Source organism: Danio rerio, chromosome 19 (genome assembly GCF_052040795.2).
Source record: "Danio rerio strain M-AB ecotype USA chromosome 19, GRCz13ab, whole genome shotgun sequence".
Taxonomy (NCBI): domain Eukaryota; kingdom Metazoa; phylum Chordata; class Actinopteri; order Cypriniformes; family Danionidae; genus Danio; species Danio rerio.
The window spans coordinates 42434242-42454022 of NC_141039.2; the positions used below are offsets into that span (position 1 = coordinate 42434242).

At 36.9% G+C, this 19781-nt stretch overlaps 2 protein-coding genes across 5 annotated transcripts in view; one reads left to right on the forward strand and one right to left on the reverse strand.

Annotated features, from left to right (window-relative positions):
- Positions 1-3245: 3245 nt before the first annotated feature.
- Positions 3246-16189, reverse strand: illr4 (immune-related, lectin-like receptor 4). Of its 3 annotated transcripts, XM_088651384.1 has the most exons (8): positions 15178-16189; positions 13819-14878; positions 10223-10321; positions 10035-10124; positions 6024-6092; positions 5799-5944; positions 3692-3810; positions 3246-3589 (listed from the first exon to the last, which is right to left on the reverse strand). In XM_088651384.1, exons 2-8 carry the CDS (start codon positions 13904-13906, stop codon positions 3412-3414), a joined length of 789 nt encoding a protein of 262 aa, XP_088507510.1. In that variant the 5' UTR covers positions 13907-14878; positions 15178-16189; the 3' UTR covers positions 3246-3411.
- rbm48 (RNA binding motif protein 48) overlaps positions 15719-19781 on the forward strand; it is a 49195-nt gene continuing 45132 nt past the window's right edge. Inside the window, 4 exon segments of one of the 2 annotated variants that reach the window (NM_205604.2) lie at positions 15719-15921; positions 16058-16248; positions 18078-18223; positions 18308-18867. In NM_205604.2, the coding sequence (NP_991167.2) occupies positions 15796-15921; positions 16058-16248; positions 18078-18223; positions 18308-18867 (1023 nt within the window). In that variant the 5' untranslated portion in view covers positions 15719-15795. 2 annotated transcript variants of the gene reach the window in all.

The following is a 19781-nucleotide window of genomic DNA, read 5'->3' on the forward strand; positions in this document are numbered from 1 at the left end:
TTGAAGACTTCACTCTTTATTTTCTCGAAATTATGGCTATTGTTGTTTAGGGATGCTCGTATTGATCGGCCGGAGATCTTTATCGGCCAATAATCACATTTAATGACTCAATCGGTACTCGCTGATGTGGCCGATCGCAATCATGAACCAATTGCAAATATTTGTTTGCATTAACAAGCAGAGGAAGATGCACGTGCGCACCTGGGTTATAAATACAGCAGCTACTGCATGTATTTAGGCCTTTTTACATAAAAGAACTGAGAGTTCTTGTGTTTTTGACAATATTCTAAGTTCACTAAACCCTGGCTGAAAATATTAAATGAATTTAAAAAATGTAATTATATTTTTAACACATTTAATAATATAACTTGTAATTTGATTATTGCATTAAACAGTAGTTTATAAACCTATTTTCTTTTAGTAAGTAATGGATTTGTAGGTGTGCATTTTAACTTGTGCATCAAACATGCATGTGCGCTAGGCTTGGGCGGTATCCAAATTTTGAGACCGTCAGACCGCCTCCATATTTTACCCCGGTATCCGGTATTACCGGCGTATAATAAAAAAAATTATGACGTAAGGCTCAGACAGCGTCACCAAACTGTTGGCTTGAGCCTAAACCATTTAGAAACTGAATACCTTCTATGCAATCTTAGGCTCGCGGTCAGAGAGGAGAGGGAGAGAGAGAGAGAGAGAGAGAGAGAGAGAGACGGCCTCTCTCTCTCTCTATCTCTCTCTTACACACACACACACACATCTCTCCCGCGATTTATTCAGAAATTTACTCCCACACCGTAAGAAATCTGGCCGGCTCCCGCGGAACAGCAGCGATTGACAGCTTTAAGTCGAACCCGTTTACAGCCCGACATTATTTAAGTGTGCTCATGCACACAGCTCTAATGCATTTTTTTTCAAGAATGAGTCATTTATATGTTTTAACATCATTTATTCATACAAGCGTAGACTATAGGCCACTTGGAAGTTGGAACAAATAAAATAAGTCCTCTGAAACATCGTAACATCTCAGCACTCTAACAATTTGCCTTTAAATTGGCTAACACAATTAAAAAAAGAAATCTTGCTTAACAAATCAAATTAAAATAAACTCTAAATGATGACGGGTATTTTGGCAATAACGAAATTTAGTTAAAGGCTGTGAAAGAATTGTTTCTCCATTTCTCTTCACAATCTGGCATTAGGGCGGCGGTGAAGCTGAATATTAAAAGAATAATGCCACCATTAGCCTGTAACTCTGTCTACATTATGATTATATGGTTTAATTAATATTTATTTATAATTTTAAACCCTGTACTCACCAAGATTAGGCTACGTGTGTTTGTGGAGGAACATTATTAAATCCACTGCCTTTAGCGCAGTCTCTCACTCATGGTGCGTCCAGCAGCTGAACACCCTTTCATGCGGCTACAGGTCGAGATGCAGAGTTCTGATCCGGCTGATTTTGCAAGTTTTGGGGAAGGATATTTTGTTCGTCTTCTACCAGTCAGGAACATTCATTTAATTTGCCATGACAGCAGTTTCAGGGTAGCGAGTGGCCTCGTCATTTTAACTGTCAGCTTGCGGTTTAGGGCTCTACCGTAATACGCAGTGTATGAGCGACCGCGAAATACCTGCGGCTGGAATAACCGCTCCTTCTGAGCTAGTGACTGGCTTGACCGCCGTAATAATTCGCTTTTTTTTTTTTTACTACTTCGTCATCATTTGCTTCACTTTTGCAGGGATGGATTTTAATGCAGGGATTTGGATTTTTTCGGGTCTCGCCGGGTTCGGGCAAAGATCTTCAGCTCTAATGCAGACCTCTCGTTCATATTAACCACGTCTCCCTTCTGTTCAGTCGAAACTCCCAAACTGCAGGACACTTTGGAGCGCCACTCGTCACGTCACTTCTCCCCCTCCCTCTCACCCTCTCCCCCTCCCTCTCCCTCTTTCTCTCTCTCTCCTCCACACTGTTCCGTGATGGCAACCATACATACGTTTTTGTAGGCATTAAATAAAGGATATTTAATATTTTATGACGATATAACGGTATTGAAACTGACACCGTTTCTATTTTTAGATCCCGCGGTATACCATAATACCGTAATACCGCCCAAGCCTAAGCGCCAAACTTTTTCTGGATTGAGGCACATTGAATTTGTCTTTTATCATTATAAATGTTTCTAAATTGCTTTGTAAGTAAACTTTATTCCTTTTTTGTTTGCTGTGCTATCTATTATGTTGTTAAAAGCTGCTTCTGACCATAACATGTTCACGCCTTAGTGAAGTTTCACAAACTAATTTCGAGAGGAGCACGTGATATGATTGAGCAGAGCTGGATTCTCATCTGTAATCAGCAAGATTGATACAAACGTACATTAAAGACAGTTTTTACCCTACTGCCTCATCTTTGTTTTGGAAGAATCCCCCCGTCCATCCCATCTCCTTCTTTTCTTCCCTTTTGTAAGGGAATCTCTGGAGACCTACTTGATCTCGGACCCCCTTTATATGCTTATTAACCAGGTGAGAGCCTTGGGCTCAATTATCTCCGAGTTCAGGGTTCTCTCCCAGGACAGCATTCCAAATCTAATTCAAGACTTCACTCTTTACTTTCATGAAATTATAGATATTATTGTTTGTTTTCATAAATGGAAACACTACGAAACAGATTCAAGCCTTCAGTCTTCTAAAAATTATGGATATTGTTGTTTAGGGACGCTCCTATTGATCGGCCGGCGATCTTTATCGGCCAATAATCACATTTAATGACTCAATCGGCTGTAAAAATCCGGATTGTAGCATTTCCATTATTTGTTAGATTTTATAGATAAACCCATACACACGCATACACTACAGCCAATTTAGTTATTCAATTAACCTATAGTGCGGAGCACCCGGAGGAAACCCACGCGATTATGGGATAAACATGCAAGCTCCACAAAAAAATGCCAACTGGCCCAGCCGTTACTCAAACCAGCAACCTACTTGCAGTGTTTACCATTGAGCCACTGTGCTGCTCTTGTTGTGCTTTCAAGAGCAAAGTTTTTATCTTTGATAAAAATGTTCTGAAATATCATCACTTTTAACATCAGTGACATGAGAATAAATACAAGCGGTTTGCTTTCAGCAATCTATTTTAGTGAATCAAAATGGTTTTAAATATGGCCTAGTCAGGAGAAAACCTTGAGACAACATTATTGAAATTTGGACAAAATTGATAACAAGAACTTAAAAATGCAATCATGTCAATATAGAGATTCAAATGAGTGACTTTTATTGCTTCACAACTTGCAAGCAGCACAAAACATTGGCGAAAGAAAGTCAAAACTAAAGCATCATGAGATTCTGAAGCAGCGGTGGTGAAGTTCCCCTGACATAAGCATACATTTATATTTGATGCATTGATTTCTGTGCCCACTAAGCTTGTCTGGGGGCTCTGGTCTCACATATTCTTCTGAATGCAGTGGTGCAGAATGCATCAAACCAGCTTTTAATGTTCCAGTTGTTTTGTTCAACGCGAGCACAGTCTTCTCCTTCATCATGGTACTCTATGCGATTTCCCTTCCAGTTATCTGGTTCCTGTCCATTCCAGTAACTGAAAGTGAATGTTTCATTGTGACCATCATTTCAACATCATCAGTATAGTGTGTTTGGATTTCTAGAATTATAGCATTTGAGTGTAAACTATTTCAAATACCTTATATCTGTACTCAGCTTCGTGTTGTCCACCCAAAGCCATTGACCCTCAGTAGATTTGTCTGTCAGCCCAATCCAGAACGAGCCTTTATATTTGTTTGTTTTGCTCATCAGGAACTCCTTAAAGGATAAAGGGTAAGCTTGTGATTTACACCACATTCTATTGTATTTATTAACTCTTTCTCCGCCAGCATTTTTTGATTATTTTTTTCATCAAAATTTGACAGCCCTCAGAATATTTTCTGCTAGGAATATGCCCATATTCTATATCAAAATAAACACGTCTGATTTTAAGCAAAAATTTACAGTTTTATTACTGTTACAATCCCCTGATGTTGATCTAGAGCAGTGGTTCTCAAACTGTGGTACGTGTACCTGTACGCAGGCTTCCTTCTAGTGGTACCCGGAGGAATGAAATATCTCATGTACATGCTACACACATTAAAAAAATTTATTAAAAATTATCTATATAATATGCCAAATATAACATATAGCCTTTATTTCTGAGGTACTCTGCCACGTTTTTTAACTGTGCAGAGGTGTAGCTGCTTTACTCACTTGCTCATTTTGGTGGTACTTGGAGAGACAATTTTTTTTTGAGGTGGTACTTGAGGAAAAAAGTTTGAGAACCACTGATCTAGGGGAAATGGGGTTTGACATTTATGTGCAATTAAAATAAATTTATACAAACAGTGAATGAAGTGTAAAAGACAACCAAAGTAGATACCAAAAACTGTAACTATTTACAATTACCAAAGTGAACAAAAACAACAAATTAAAAATAAAGAAAAGAGTAATAGTAAATCAAAAATATAATGTAAATATTTACAATATCTACAACACTGAGACAAAAACAAAGACGAGGAAAAAAAACAAGAGAGCTGGCAGAAGGGATGTGGGAAGAAATGAAAAGAACAAACTCCAAACAATATGCAACTCCCCAGAATCATCTAGCTAACGAAAGATATGAAACCAAAAACACACGAAGAGTCTTCCGGGTCCTAACTATCTATCCAAAAAGTTCAAGGGGTGGTGCTCGCCCCTAACCTGATGTACTAAACACAAGAGTAGTCCTACGTGTAGCAAGATGTACGTCACGTTACCTGCTTGCCTGTCTGCTTCGTCCAAGCCTTGTAAGCAACGTAAATGAGAAATGAAATGATAGGCTATGAATGACGAACGGATAACGTGCACTGAGAAACGGGCAACAACAAAAATAAACAGTCGGACAGATTTTCTTTCTAACACAACGCAATGATAGAAACAAGAGGGACACGAAGAAAAATAAGGGCTGGTGAGGGGTCTGGCGCAGGTGGGTGCTCGTCCAGGACCTCTCGCACCGTAGTGAGAAGCATACCCCTAGACTTGCCATATCACCCTGCAGCCCAAAACCGGTTACTCACTGAAGCTAAGCAGGGCTGAGCCTGGTCAGTACTTGGATGGGAGACCACATGAGAAAACTAGGTTGCTGTTGGAAGTGGTGTTAGTGAGGTCAGCAGGTGGTGCAAATCCTGCGGTCCTTGTGAGTCCTAATGCCCCAATATAGTGAAGGGGACACTATACTGTCAGTGAGCGCCGTCTTTCGGATGAGACGTTAAACTGAGGTCCTGACTCTCTGTGGTCATTAAAAACCTCATGACACTTCTCATAAGGAGTAGGGGTGTAACTCTGGTGTCCTTGCCGATGGAGGAAATTTGGCCCTTACCCATTATGACCTCCCAATCATCCCCATCTACCGAATTGGCTCTATCACTGTCTCTCCACTCTACCAATAGCTAGTGTGTGGTGAGCGCACTGGCGTCCTGTGGCTGCCATCGCATCATCCAAGTGGATGCTGCATGCTGGACCTGGTGGGGGTGTGGAGAGACCCCCCTCCTCATGATTGTTAAGTGTTTTGGGTGTATGGCCATACCCGATAAATGTGCTACATAAACACACTTTACATTACATTATAATGCAGACAGGTTTCATCAGAAATGTAACATTTTTGACAAAACTGCTTCATTTCAATGTGAAATTGTCTAAAAAAAAGTAATTGTCTTAATTGACGAGATATCTCCTGTTGGGGAAATGGTTAACAACTTGTTTATCTGAATATAGACACAAACCTGTTCATCTCTGTTGTTTATGATCACCAGATGTCCGCCGTCTGAAATACAGGCATCTCGACTTTTGAACCAATCCAGTGTGTTTGTGTTTGTAGAGAAGTAGTAACATTTTCCTGCATGATATTGCCAGTCCTCTGGACATTGAGCTGCAGGTTTATAGGGTTTGAGATGGAATATTAGTTTCTTGACTGTTTTATGTCGGTGAATTTTGTGATGATCACTTACCACTGTTATTCAGAGCCCGGGACAGATTTTGTTCCCTGTTATATATGTGTTCGAGCACTGCTGAAAATGCTATTTAAAACAGATGAAAGAGATTCATGATAAAATAATATACGTTTTCTTGCAAGGTTGTAACCACGTCATTATGGAAGGTAATGGAGGTCAGAAGTCTAAGGCCCAATCCCAATTTTATTTTTGTACCCATTCCCTTTCCCCTTGAGTTTGAAGTGGAAGGACGTAAAAAATTTACCCTAAGAATTGGGACAGCACCTTCACTTGTCATATGTCTTCGCGATCTCTTGCTTCATATGAGAGCAGATGATCGCGACTGCTGTAGTTATTCCAGTTGTGCTATTTTTTGGTTTGTATGTTCAGGAAATCACTGAAGGCAACGAGATCATGTTATCATAACTATATAATGTGGCATAAAGATCGTAACTGTACTGTGCATTTACACCGTGGCCATATTCATCCATGTAAACACATTAGTGATGCGCGGATGGGGATTATATACGCGGGTGCAGCGGATAATCTGCTTGTAATAAAAAATACATTATTATTAATTGCGGGTTGATGTAGACCTTTTTCATGGCTGCTGCATGGAGGGCGCCATAGCGACCAGCGTCTTCCGGTAGAATGCTAAAAACTTCCGTTTACAGTGTGTACAACTGGTAATTTACGCTCCGAAAATGGGTTTCAGATAACGTTTTAATGTATAACAGTGTTTTTGTGACACACAACTCAGAAATGTGTCTGTTAAAGCCGTTATGATCTGTCACATGTGGTTCAAGCGCGTCAGAAATACGAGAAAAACGTTCTCCTAGTTCACGTGTCTGCAGTCAGAAATACACGCGTAAACACACACACACACACACACACAGAGAGAGAGCAAACCAGAGTACTGGCATGAAACTTAACAGGTATGAAAGTCATGCAATTTACAAAAATGAGCAATAAAAGTCTGTTATTGATACTCTGCTGCTGATTTGCTGTTCATTCTAATCGCGAGCCGTTTGTGTTTTATTTCGTGTGTTGTTTTTACCACGGTTTGTGTTTTTTTTGTCATTTCGAAATGACACTAGCCTATATTTTCACCTTGTCACAGTTATTAAATCAGTGTGTCAGTGGCACAGTACAGGCTATGTGTGTGTGTCCAACATTTTGGTGAATTACATTTGTTTGGGCTGGTTATATATTTGAAATAAAGAGGAAATGTTGACTTTAGCGATGACGAGGCTTCATTTAAACTGCAGAAGATGCTGTCTGACGACGAGGGGAAAACGCCTCACAGCAGCTGTTTTCCATCCTACTAGATTGCATTTCTTTAAATGATCAGTCCAGGAGATGGTGCTGATGGACAACAGTATTAGTTCAAAGAGGACAAAAGCAGGTAAAAGAGATTAAAACTATCGTTTCAAAACTGTCCAAATTTTCCTGTATATGTAAATGCTGAATCTGCTGTTAATACCGAACAATCCACGGTGACCTATCATCATGCTTAAAACAAAGAGTTAGAATTATTAAAGTGATGATCGGGTGCAGATATATACAGTTGAAGTCAGAAATATTAGCCCCCCGGTTTATCTCCCCCCCCCAATTTCTGTTAAACCAAGAGAATATTTCTCAACACATTTCTAATCATAATAGTTTTAATAACTCATTTCTAATAACTGATTTATTTTATCTTTGCGATGATGACAGTAAAAAATATTTGACTAGATATTTTCAAGACACTTCTATACAGCTTAAAGTGACATTTAAAGGCTTAACTAGGTTAAATAGGTTAACTAGATAGGATTGGGTAATTAGGCAAGTTATTGTATAACGATGGTTTGTTCTGGAGACTATCGAAAAAATATATAGCTTAAAGGGGCTAATAATTTTGTCCCTAAAATGGCTTTTAAAAAAATCAAAACTACATTTATTCTAGCCAAAATAAAACAAATAAAACTTTTTCCAGCAGAAAAAAATATTATCAGACACACTGTGAAAATTTCCTTCCTCTGGTAAACATAATTTGGATAATAAAATAAATTCAAAGGGGGCTAGTAATTCTGACTTGAACTGCATATATCACATAAAATAATGTGTGCGGTTGGGTCGCGGGTGGATGATTAGTATGAAGGAGTGGATTCGGGTGACATTTCAGCTGATGCACACATCTCTAAAACACACGAAAACAACATTAACATAGCAGACCGTGTAAAAAGCTCATTCCCAGCTAGACTTTTTTGACGGGATTAAAGTGTCAGAATGTTGTGAGACTGCTGTAAAAGGGTTTTTATTATAGATAGCAAAATTTTGCGTTCTTTTTTATTTTAATGTATTTTTTATAGCATGACAGTAAAACATGGACGTGGTTATAAATGTATTAAAACGTGCTTGTTTGTTGTAAAAATTTTCAATAGTTATCTATTTTGTGCACCTCCTGACTTCCGTGTTCAGACATGCTGCTGTTGTAGATGGTGTATTCTGAGAAATTTTCTTACCCTTTGGTTTCAAGTGTAGTCCTGAAAAATATCAGTTTCAAGGGCTATCTAGCCCTTCCCCTTAACCCTACACCAGGGGTCACCAATCCTGGCCCTGGAGGGCCAGTGTCCCTCCAGGGTTTAGCTCCAACTTGCCTCAACACACCTGCCTGGGTGTTTCAAGTATACCTAGTAAGACCTTGATTAGCTTGTTCAGGTGTGTTTGATTAGGGTTGGAGCTAAAATCTGCAGGACACCGGCCCTCCAGGAACAAGTTTGATGACCCCTGCCCTACACCTTTAAGCTAAAGAGAATTGGGGAACCCCTACCCATCCCTAAGGGTAAGGGGTAGAATTGGGATTGGGCCTAAATAAATGTGGGAAGCCGTCAAACTGACGTCAACAGAAGAACTGCCACTCCGGAAGCAAATGATTAGACTGATTGAAGATTACCAAAACAGTTTTTTATTTATTTTGTGCAGTGGATTAACTTGCACAGATTAATCGTTCAGCCAGGCTAATCGGGAGGACCGGGAGAATTCCCGGTGGGCCGGTCCGTTTTTTGGCCGCGAGGGCTGGTGTCCCTAACTCCAGAATCTGTTGCTTACAGCAGTCACACTTTTTAAATATATTTATCTATTTACTTGATCACAGCCTTTTTATTCATTATTTTAACGCAGCTTATGATATAACTTGATCTTCTCTCTCTGAACAGCTGTTGTGGTTCAGTGGCTAGCACGTTAGGTTTCAACCCCGCAGACCGGGGATCGATCCTCGATTATGTAATTCTTTTTATTTCATTTTTATTGTTGAGACATATAATACTGTTAGGGTTGTTGAACATTTGAAGTTCTAAAGCAGTTGTTTTCTCAAAAAAAGACGTGATAGTGTCATTAGAAACTGAATTGGAAATGACCTTATTTTAATATAGTCAGTCGTGAACTGAGGTGGGCCGGTCTGAGGCTTGAAACTCCAGGGCTGAAAAAGAGTCCCACTCCGGCCCTGCGTTCAGCTAAAGAATGATAATATGTGTGCTGGCAAAATAAAGCCAAATTTCACACTTAATATTGGACTTTCAATCCCACACCAAATAGAAAACGGTGAAGAACTAAAAGTCATAATCCGATTGGTGATGGTTAACAATTTTGATCTTTTTGGCTTTTGTTGTAGGTCTAAAATATGTAAGGTGAAAGGGCCCAAATTCATTAAATGATTAATGATGATGATGATGACTTAATTTTTCTAATTAGCCAATGAATGTAATAATGAGTGAATAATTTAATCTATTTTATGTACATCTAAATTAGTTTTGAATCCTTAATGTGACAGTCTTCTGCTGTCATTTACTTCCATTATTAATTCAAAAATGGTTTGTTATTATCATCATAATCATCACATTATAACCAGAATAGCAAACCTACTGGAGTGTACAAGACTTCTGGTTTTTGGTCAAATATTTGCACATTTACAGAAAATAGCTCGCTTTTAGTTTGAAATGAAAGTGAATTTTATTTTATTTTTTAAATATTTAACTTAAGAGTGTTTACCTGTGAAGTTCTCCTGCAGTGCATTGTGGACCTCCTGAAGATCTTGAAGCTTTTTCTGCAAGTTATGGTTTGACGTAGCCTGCATATAGCCTGTTTGATGGAAGAGAAATATTCAGTCGGATCCAGTATTATTTTGTGCCAGTTATAAAATCAATAAATCTGAAAAATAAATAAAACTGTATTGGTACACAAGAAGCTGAGCGCGATCAGTCCAGTGGTGAAGATCACACACAGAGCCGTCAGTACCAGCCGAACACCATCACAACATGAGCGCCTCTTCTGCAAATCTACAAGCATTAATACAAGACAATCTTTCATTCAATCATATGATCATTTTTGATGCATATACCTCAAAACATGTATAATACAAGTTTGGATTTTTTATTTATTTTTTGTAATATTGTTTAATTTGTCCTGCTTTAAAAACTTAATTTCTGCTGCTTGTTCAAATTAATTAAAATAAGCTCAAACTACCTTTGAGACTACATACCTATACTACCTGTTTTAAGGAACAAGTAACTTGACTTCTAGTTGATTAGTTGCTATCAGAAGTGGCTTATATTAAAGGCAAATGCCTCTAGATTTTGCTTATTTTACCCAAATAAAATATGATCATGCCTTGATTTTTTATTATTTAATTAGGACAGTAAGGTCTGACTTTGCTTAGACTAAAGTTTTGTCATTGAATAGAAATAATGTCCAGTATAAAATAAAAAGTCATGCTGCAGTGGAAAACAGAATTAATATTGTGTATGACTCCCATGAGCTTGGAGGACTGCATCTACACATCTCTGCAATGACTCAAATCACTTATTAATAAAGTCATCTGGAATAGCAAAGAAAGCATTCTTGCAGGACTCCCAGAGTTCATTAAGATTTTTTGGATTCATCTTCAATGCCTCCTCCTTCTTACCCCAGACATGCTCAATAATGTTCATGTCTGGTGACTGGGCCGGCCAGTCCTGAAGCACCGTGACCTTCTTTGCTTTCAGGAACTTTGATATGGAGGCTGCAGTATGAGAAGGAGCGCTATCCTGCTGAAGAATTTGCCCTCTCCTGTGGTTTGTAATGTAATGAGCAGCACAGATGTCTTGATACCTCAGGCTGTTTATGTTGACTTCCACTCTGCAGATCTCCCCCATACTGAATGTAACCCCAAACCATGATTTTTCCTTCACCGAACTTGACTGATTTCTATGAGAATCTTGGGTCCATGCGGGTTCCAATAGGTCTCCTGCAGTATTTGTGATGATTGGGATGCAGTTCAACAGATGATTCATCAGAAAAATCTACCTTTTATTCAACTGGAAGTCCAGTTATTATTTGTTGCTGTTACATCTGCAATCAGCGACAAGACTTAAGTCAGGTGTGTCTGTTATGCTAGATTATTATGATGGAACATTATTTCACCCACATGGTAATATTTTATATTCCCATGATTAAAGTATGCTCAATCTGCTTTCTATGCGTGTATATAGTTAGTAAATGAGCAAATGTGGCATGTTGTCATTACACTTGCATTGTCCTGAAATTACCATGATTTCATAAGACATCCTGCCCTGACTTTCACAATTTGTCAACTTTCATTTGGATTAATTTATTGTTTTATTTGTTTTACAACTGGTCATTACGGGTTTTCCAGAAATGAAGAATTATATATATATATATAGGTGAAGTCAGAATTATTAGCTCCCCTGAATTATTCGCAGCCGTTTAATTTTTTTTTTTCCAATTTCTGTTTAACGGAGAGAAGATTGCTTCAACACATTTCTTATCATAATAGTTTTAATAACTCATATTATCAAGACACTTCTACACAGCTTAAAGTGACATTTAAAGGTTTAACTAGGTTAATTAGGTTAGCTAGGCAGGTTAGCGTGATTAGGCAAGTTATTATATAACAGTTAATAATAAAAAAATTAATAATAATTTTGTCCTTAAAATTGTGATTAAAACAAAACAAATAAGACTTTATCCAGATGAAAAAAAAACATTATCAGAAATACTGTGAAAACTCCCTTGCTCTGTTGAACATCATTTGGGAAATATATATATATATATATATATATATATATATATATATATATATATATATATATATATATATATATATATATATATATATTCCACCTTATTGCTAAACATCCACAGAGATCCTTCTGTATTTTGAATATCAAATAAATGTACCTTTTTTTTTTGGATGCAACTTCCCTTTCCGTAATCTATTGAAACCTCATCCTTCATCACATCACGTTCATGCAAATGCAGACACACCACTGTGAAATTCTCACACGTCTTTTGAATATGTCTAAAGGCCACAAGAACTATTTTAGGCCTGTGAAAGTTTTTTTTTTTTTTTTGTAGTATGCATATAATTATGAATGAAATATCTACATTCACGCAGGCTTTAAATAAACTTTTTGATTTAATGATGATTTAATTTGAAATATATATAAAAACGTGTATTAAAAACCCTGAAAATGTTTTAGTAGGGGTATTTATATTTAATCTTTATTTTTGATGAAAGGCTATTACATAAAAATATATATTTATTAAAGCCATTCGTGAATTTTCCTTCAGCTTAGTCCTTTATTTACAGCCAAATGAACCGCCAATTACTCCAGCATATGTTTTACACCGCGGATTCCCTTCCAGCTGCAGCCCAGTACTGGGAAACACCCATACACACTCTCAATAACACACACACATACACAATGGCTAATTTAGTTAATCTAATTCACCTATAGCCAGGGCCAGACAGAATCTGCGGACATTTTTTGCAGAGAATTTTTAAAAAAAAAATCTGCTGATTTATGCGGAAATATTTTGTCAGTATCGTAACAAAAAACTTAAAATATGAAATAAAAAATAATACATTTTTAACTTTTATTTAATGTTTACAATGTAAATCAAATGAAATCCACTTATCTGGTAAACAAAGCAAGTCTCTCATATAATATCTCGAAGACTGAACATGTTACTTTACAAACTGTATTGTAAATAAATCATGTGAACATTTTAATATTACTATATCACAAAATATTAGTGCAATTAATTTAAAAACAGAATAATTATAAATTTACACAAGCAAAAACATAGACTTAATGATGGGCTAAAAATCTGCGCGCGAAACCGGAGCACCCGGAGAAAACGGGGAGAAAATGCAAACTCCACACAGAAAAGTCAACTGACCCAGCCGAGGCTAAAATCAGCTGTGAGGCGACAGTGCTAGCCACCGTGCCGCCCTATTAAAGACATTTTTAAATCACATTTTACTTTCGAATTACCCAATTAGGCATCTAATGTGAATCATACTGTGTTAAAATAATTGGGTTAAAAATACCCCAACGTATAACCCAATTATATAGCACCTTTCCAACTATGGGTTATTTTAACCCAGTGCACTGGGTTATGTAATTTATCCCAATGCATAGATAAGGTTATCTTAATTAAATGTATTTTTTTTCTATTTTTACATTATGGCTGTGTAAAAACAATACAGTTTGTTTGTAAGTACAGACATTATGTTACCATTAAAAACGATACAAGTTCCTTCATCGTCATTTTAAAGCATTACAAATTCATCGAGGATTTCTATGGTGTTTTAAGCTCTCAGTCGCTTTATTGCAACATAAACATTTAATTGCCACACACACACACACACACACACACACACACACACACACACACACACACACACACACACACACACACACACACACACACTCACACAAATAGGTTTTGTAAGAATACACAAACAGTTTTTTTTTTCCTGAAAGCTCACCACACTGATCTGGATCATCTTTATCGTCTTTGTCCGCCTGTTTCTTCTTCACAAACACGACCTCTGAATAAACCACGTCCTCAGACATTCTGGAGGGATGCTGCTCAAAGCCCGTATCACAGAATGATGGGGAAAAGAGGAACCTCGTGCTCCTTTCTGTCAAGAATCTGTTGTCATACCTTATGAAATAGCAGCCTATGATAAAACCATTTTATAAAACGGATATGTCCAGTCCTTGCGGCTGATTGGTCATTAGCCGGGTTTTAATTACAAACTATTAGCCTATTAACTATTATTAACTATTACTAATGATCTTAGCTACAACACTGTGCAAACATGTCCGTGTGTTAGTATATTAATATTTATTTAATGAAATATGAGTAGCCCCGCAAAATGTATACGTTATTCATTTATTTAATATGTGTGTGTTTTGGGGTTAAAACTTATCCAGCTGCAGACATACACACGTTTCAGGCACACACGATCTAAGTTAGACGGGTGTTAATGTTATTAACCTCTTCTCGGACATCATCATTATATTTTATACATAAGGTTATTGTTAATATGTATTGTATAGGCAAACACTATATACAATAATGCATAGGCACCATTTCACAAATATAGCGATCAAGACGGGCGAATGGGGAATAATCACCATTCAATATAATACACTGAACAGTTTTCCATCAGTCATTATAGATGATCAGTCATTATTTATCTGACAAAGTCAACATAGCAGATTCTCGTTTGCTCAAACATTTTAAACGATCTAATTTGGACAGGTTTAATTTATTTAATGGATGCATAATGAATGAAATATAGCTAATGTACAGGATAGGCTAATAGCCTACATCATTATATGTATGTAATGTACAAATCTTTTTACATTTAATAAATGTAAAACACTGTTAATCTTTTACTCCAGCAACTGAATAGTATCTATTTTCTTCTAATAACTTTTATTTATTAATGATCTCTCACATTAAATAGGTCTACTAGTAATTTATAGTAGGCCTAATATATTGAGTTCACTCAAAAAATCAAATGGGCTTACTATTAACTCAGAAGCAGGTCGCACACCAGAAGCGCCGCTCGGCGCCGCGACACGGCGCGTACATGACAGATTAAAGTATCGCACACCAGACGCGCACATTCGAATGATATTTAACATGAAACTAATCAGATGGCGCTCTGTGGCGCGGCTGAAAAATGAACTGCGTCCTGAGCCGTCGCCGGGCGCCGCCGACAGCCGCCGACTTGCGGCGCCGGTGTGTGTATCCTGATAGAAACCTATGATTAGAATTCTAAAATACATGGCGCTGCGTGGCGCGCCGCCGAGCGTCGCTTCTGGTGTGCGACCTGCTAGAGGTTCAGGTGGTTCCAAGCTTTTCTGAGTTTCTTTATTCTGCTGAACACAAGAGATGTTTTAAAGAATGCTGAAAATGATTATATGGAAGTTTTGTATTATATGTATTTTAAAAAATCCTAATTAGTGTTAAGAAGAAAGTAAATCAAAATGGTTTGGAACAAGTCAACAACCTAGTAAATAATGACAGAATTTTCGGTGTTGAGTGAACTAACCCTTTAAATGGGTAAAAAAAGAAGAAGCTTGTTTTAAACGTTAAAAACTTAAAATAAATTTATAATATAGTTTATAATTAATTCGTCTGCATTTATAATAGTTGCGACATTTTCTGCGAGTTAGCATCTTACAATTTTGACTTTTTTTGTCCAAATCTTTTTGATATTTATTTTATTTTATTAGAAGTGTTTATCATAATTTGGATGTGTAAATGAATTATTATTATAATTATCATCGTCATTATCATTATAATATTTTTTTATCACTATCATCATTATTCTTCTTAATATTATTTTTATTAGCATCCTTTTGGGAAAGCGGACTTTTGTTTATTTTTTCTAATTGGAACTTTTATTTTGAAAGCCTGTTTTTTTTCGTCGCTGATTTCCACAGTGATGGACGGGTCAGTTGCTAGTTCCTCTGTGTGGGACACACAAAAAGTGTATAAACATCACGAGCAGCAAAATGTTGCCCAAACTCGACCAAAATACAGAGAAGGAAGACGCCTCAAAGCTGTTAAGGTCGGTTTATTTTATAAATGCCGTTATCTCATCGAACTGTGCAGCGTCAATGTAAGCAGTCATGTTGTCTTTAAGGTCTCTCTCACAAGAACTGAATCTCTGCTTATAAAAATAATGGCTGAATCGCTAATTTTAGGTGTACACCATCAACCTGGAGTCTCGGTATTTACTAGTTCAAGGAGTGCCCGCTATTGGAGTGATGGCTGAGCTGGTGCAGCTGTTTGCTCTGTATGGAGTGATCGAGGAGTACAGGCCACTGGATGAATACCCAGCAGAACAGTTCACTGAGGTTTACTTAATTCAGTTCCAGAAGTTGACGAGTGCACGGTAAGAAAAGGCTGATTAAATCATGTCCCATGCGAGTCTGTGCCATATATTATATATTGTGCCGTATCTTTCTTGTTGATGATATAATTTCAGAAAAGTATTCTTTGCATATTCTTAATAGTGAATCAAATTAGCAGCTAGTGACTATCAAAGTTCAACATTGTTCACAGTCAAATAAATAGTGGTAATGCTGATTTGAAGTCATACTTGCATGTGATTTCAAACCCAATATTCAAAGTACCATGGTAGGGAGCATGTCACAAGTTATCTATAAAAGAATGTGTGAATCTAAAACCATCCTTACCTCAATGTACCATGTTGGTGCAGAGTCGCATTCACTTTTAGTTAAAGGGATAGTTGACTCAAATACCGCAACAATAACAATTTATTCACCCTCAAGTGGTTTGAAACACAAAGGAAGATATTTTGAAATCTGGAAACCAGTAACCATCAACTTGCATAGTAGGACAAATAAATAGTATTGAAGTCAATGGTTACCGGCTTCAAGCTTTCTTCAAAATATCGTTTGTGTTCAGCTCAGACATGTTTGTGAAATGTTACGGGTGAGTAAATGATGACTATTTTTATTTTGGAGTGAACTATCTTTGTAGGTTCCACAAAATGTGACTTAAAACATTATGATTCATTATTAAAATATTAAATTAACACATATAGAATACTATATACAGTACACACACTACCATACAATTGTTTGAAAATGATTTTGAAAGAAGCATCTTATGCTCACCAAGTCAGCTAATATTTTTTTAACTAAAAACAAAGCATCAACAATCGGATGTATTATTACATTGTCACATTTTCAATCTTGTTTAAAAGTGTAATGTATTGTGTTGAGGATGAAGGGTAATTTTCATGCTTGGTACTCGCATTTATACATGGTTATTGTCACATGACTCTTCGGAAATAATTAATTTGCTGATTTGTTGTGGAGTATATCATTTCTGATTATTATCAATGTTGTAAAGTTGCAAGACTTAACATCCAAAACATCTAAGGTTTTTTTTTTTTGTTCAAGATTCTTTGATGAATAAAAAGTTCAGAAGAACAGTGTCTCTCTCTCTTTAATAACACTGTAAATCTCTTTACTGCCATTAAACATTTTAAGAATATTATAAAGAGTATTTATTGCTGATAATTCTTTAAATACTCAGTTTCCAATTTTTTTCCCCTCTAAACCAAAGCAAAAATCAAAGTATAATTATTTCAAATTTATGGAATTAAGTGATCATAGTTATTTTAATTATATTTTAATAAAACTATATTTTTTTTAGGATATTGTCAAAGTAAAAATAGCTGTACTGGGATTTTTGAAAATATGATTTTTAAAAATATGCCTGACAAAAATTGTTTTTCCTTTAAACTATTGTTACACTGAATGACATACACTCATCGGCCACTTTATTAGGTACACCTTACTAGTACCGGGTTTGACCGCAGAACTGCCTTAATCCTTTCTGGCATAGATTTAACAAGGGGCTGGAAATATTCCTCAAAGATTTTGGTCCATATTGACATGATAGCATGTCACTGAGCAGATAGGATGGATCCATGCATTCATGTTTGAACTGGAGCAGATTGTCTCGACCATGTCTACATGCCTAATTGCATTGAGTTGCTTCCATGTAATTGGCTGCATAGAATTTGGTGTTTACGAGCATTTGGACAGGTGTACCTAGCAAAATGGCCAGTGAGTGGATATTGCCATGCTATATATATATATATATATATATATATATATATATATATATATATATATATATATATATATATATATATTTATTTATTTTTTATTTTGTATTTTTTTACAGGGCAGCTAAAAGGCACACAGATGAAAAGAGCTTCTTCGGGGGTCAGCTGCATGTCTGCTATGCTCCTGAGTATGAAACCGTGGAGGAAACAAAGCAGAAATTACAAGACAGAAGGAGATATGTTAACTGGGCAAGCCAAAATGCAGGTATGGTAATGCATTGGTATTCTCTCTAAATAAATTGCATGTGTAGAAAATCTAATAACTATCATATGCTTATGTTGTTTTCAGCAAAACTACACAGTCAGCAAGCGGAAGTAAACACAGAGTCATCATCAAGCACAGACACACCAACAGCTGAAGCTCCTAAAATGCAGAAAAACCCTGAAGAAGCCAGAAGGGAGAACGTAAATTCTGACTATATGGGATTTCCTCTGTTGCCTTTGCCTCCAACAGCAGATATTTCTTATAGACTTCAAAATCATTTTACCCAACCATCACAATTACAGTGGACCAATGAAACGACAGAGGATAAGATGGGCTCTCTGCATAATTTCATCCCTCCTGTACAAAAAACCTCAACGCAGAGTGAGTCTTCCTCATCTTCAGGTGTTAAAGAGGGAGATTTGAGGCAAAAACAGAAGATTTCCACTCCGTCTATTAGATTTATGCCAAGGACTACACATTTAGAGAGCAGAAAAAGGAAACTAGATGAACAAACCTTCTTTTTGAAAGAAGCAGATAAAACGGGGGTTCTGATTGGTCCAAAATTACCAGAGCTGCCCAAGTTGGACATGGAAGATTCTTCGTTAAATGTTACCGCCAATTTGATCCGTAACACCATGACCAAGGTTAGTTTTCTTATTACTTTCAACAATATTGGGATTGTTAACCCAATTTTAAGATTCACCTATTACAGTGCATCAGGAAAGTATTCTTAGGGCTTTACTTTTTCCACATTTCTTTATGTTACAGCCTTATTCCAAAATGTATAAATTAATTTATTTCCTCAAAGTTCTACACACAATACCCCATCATGACAATGTGGAAAAAAAAGTTTTTTTTTCAAAATTGTTTCAAAGAGTTTTTAAAATTGTTGCAAATTTATTAAAAATAAAAAACCTGAAAAATCAGATGTTCATCAGTATTCACAGCCTTTGCTGTGACGCTCTAAATTGAGCTCAGGTACATTCTGTTTCCACTGATCATTCTTGAGATTTTTCAGCAGCTTAATTGGAGTTGACCTGTGGTAAATTCAGGTGATTGGACATGATTTGAAAAGGCATACACCTGTCTATATAAGGTCCCAGGGTTGACAGTGCATGTCAAAGCACAAACCAAGCATGAAGACAAAGAAATTGTCTGTAGACCTCTAAGACAGGATTGTCTTGAGGCACAGGGCTGGGGAAGGTTACAGAAATATTTCTGCTCCTCTGAAAGTTCCAATGAGCACAGTGGCCTCCATCATCCGTAAATGGAAGATGTTTGAAACCACCAAGACTCTTCCAAGAGCTGACCAGCCATCTAAGCTGAGTGATCGGGGAAGAAGATCTATGATGAGAATACAATTCTTTAGAGTGAATGCCAGGTGTTACGTTTGGAGAAAACCAGGCACCGCTCATCACCAGGTTAATACCATACCTACAGTGAAGCATGGTGGCAGCTGCATCATGCAGTGCCAATGTTTTTTAGCAGCAGGAACTGGCAGACTTGTCATGATAGAGGAAAAGAAGAATGCAGCAATGTACAGAGACATCCTGAATGA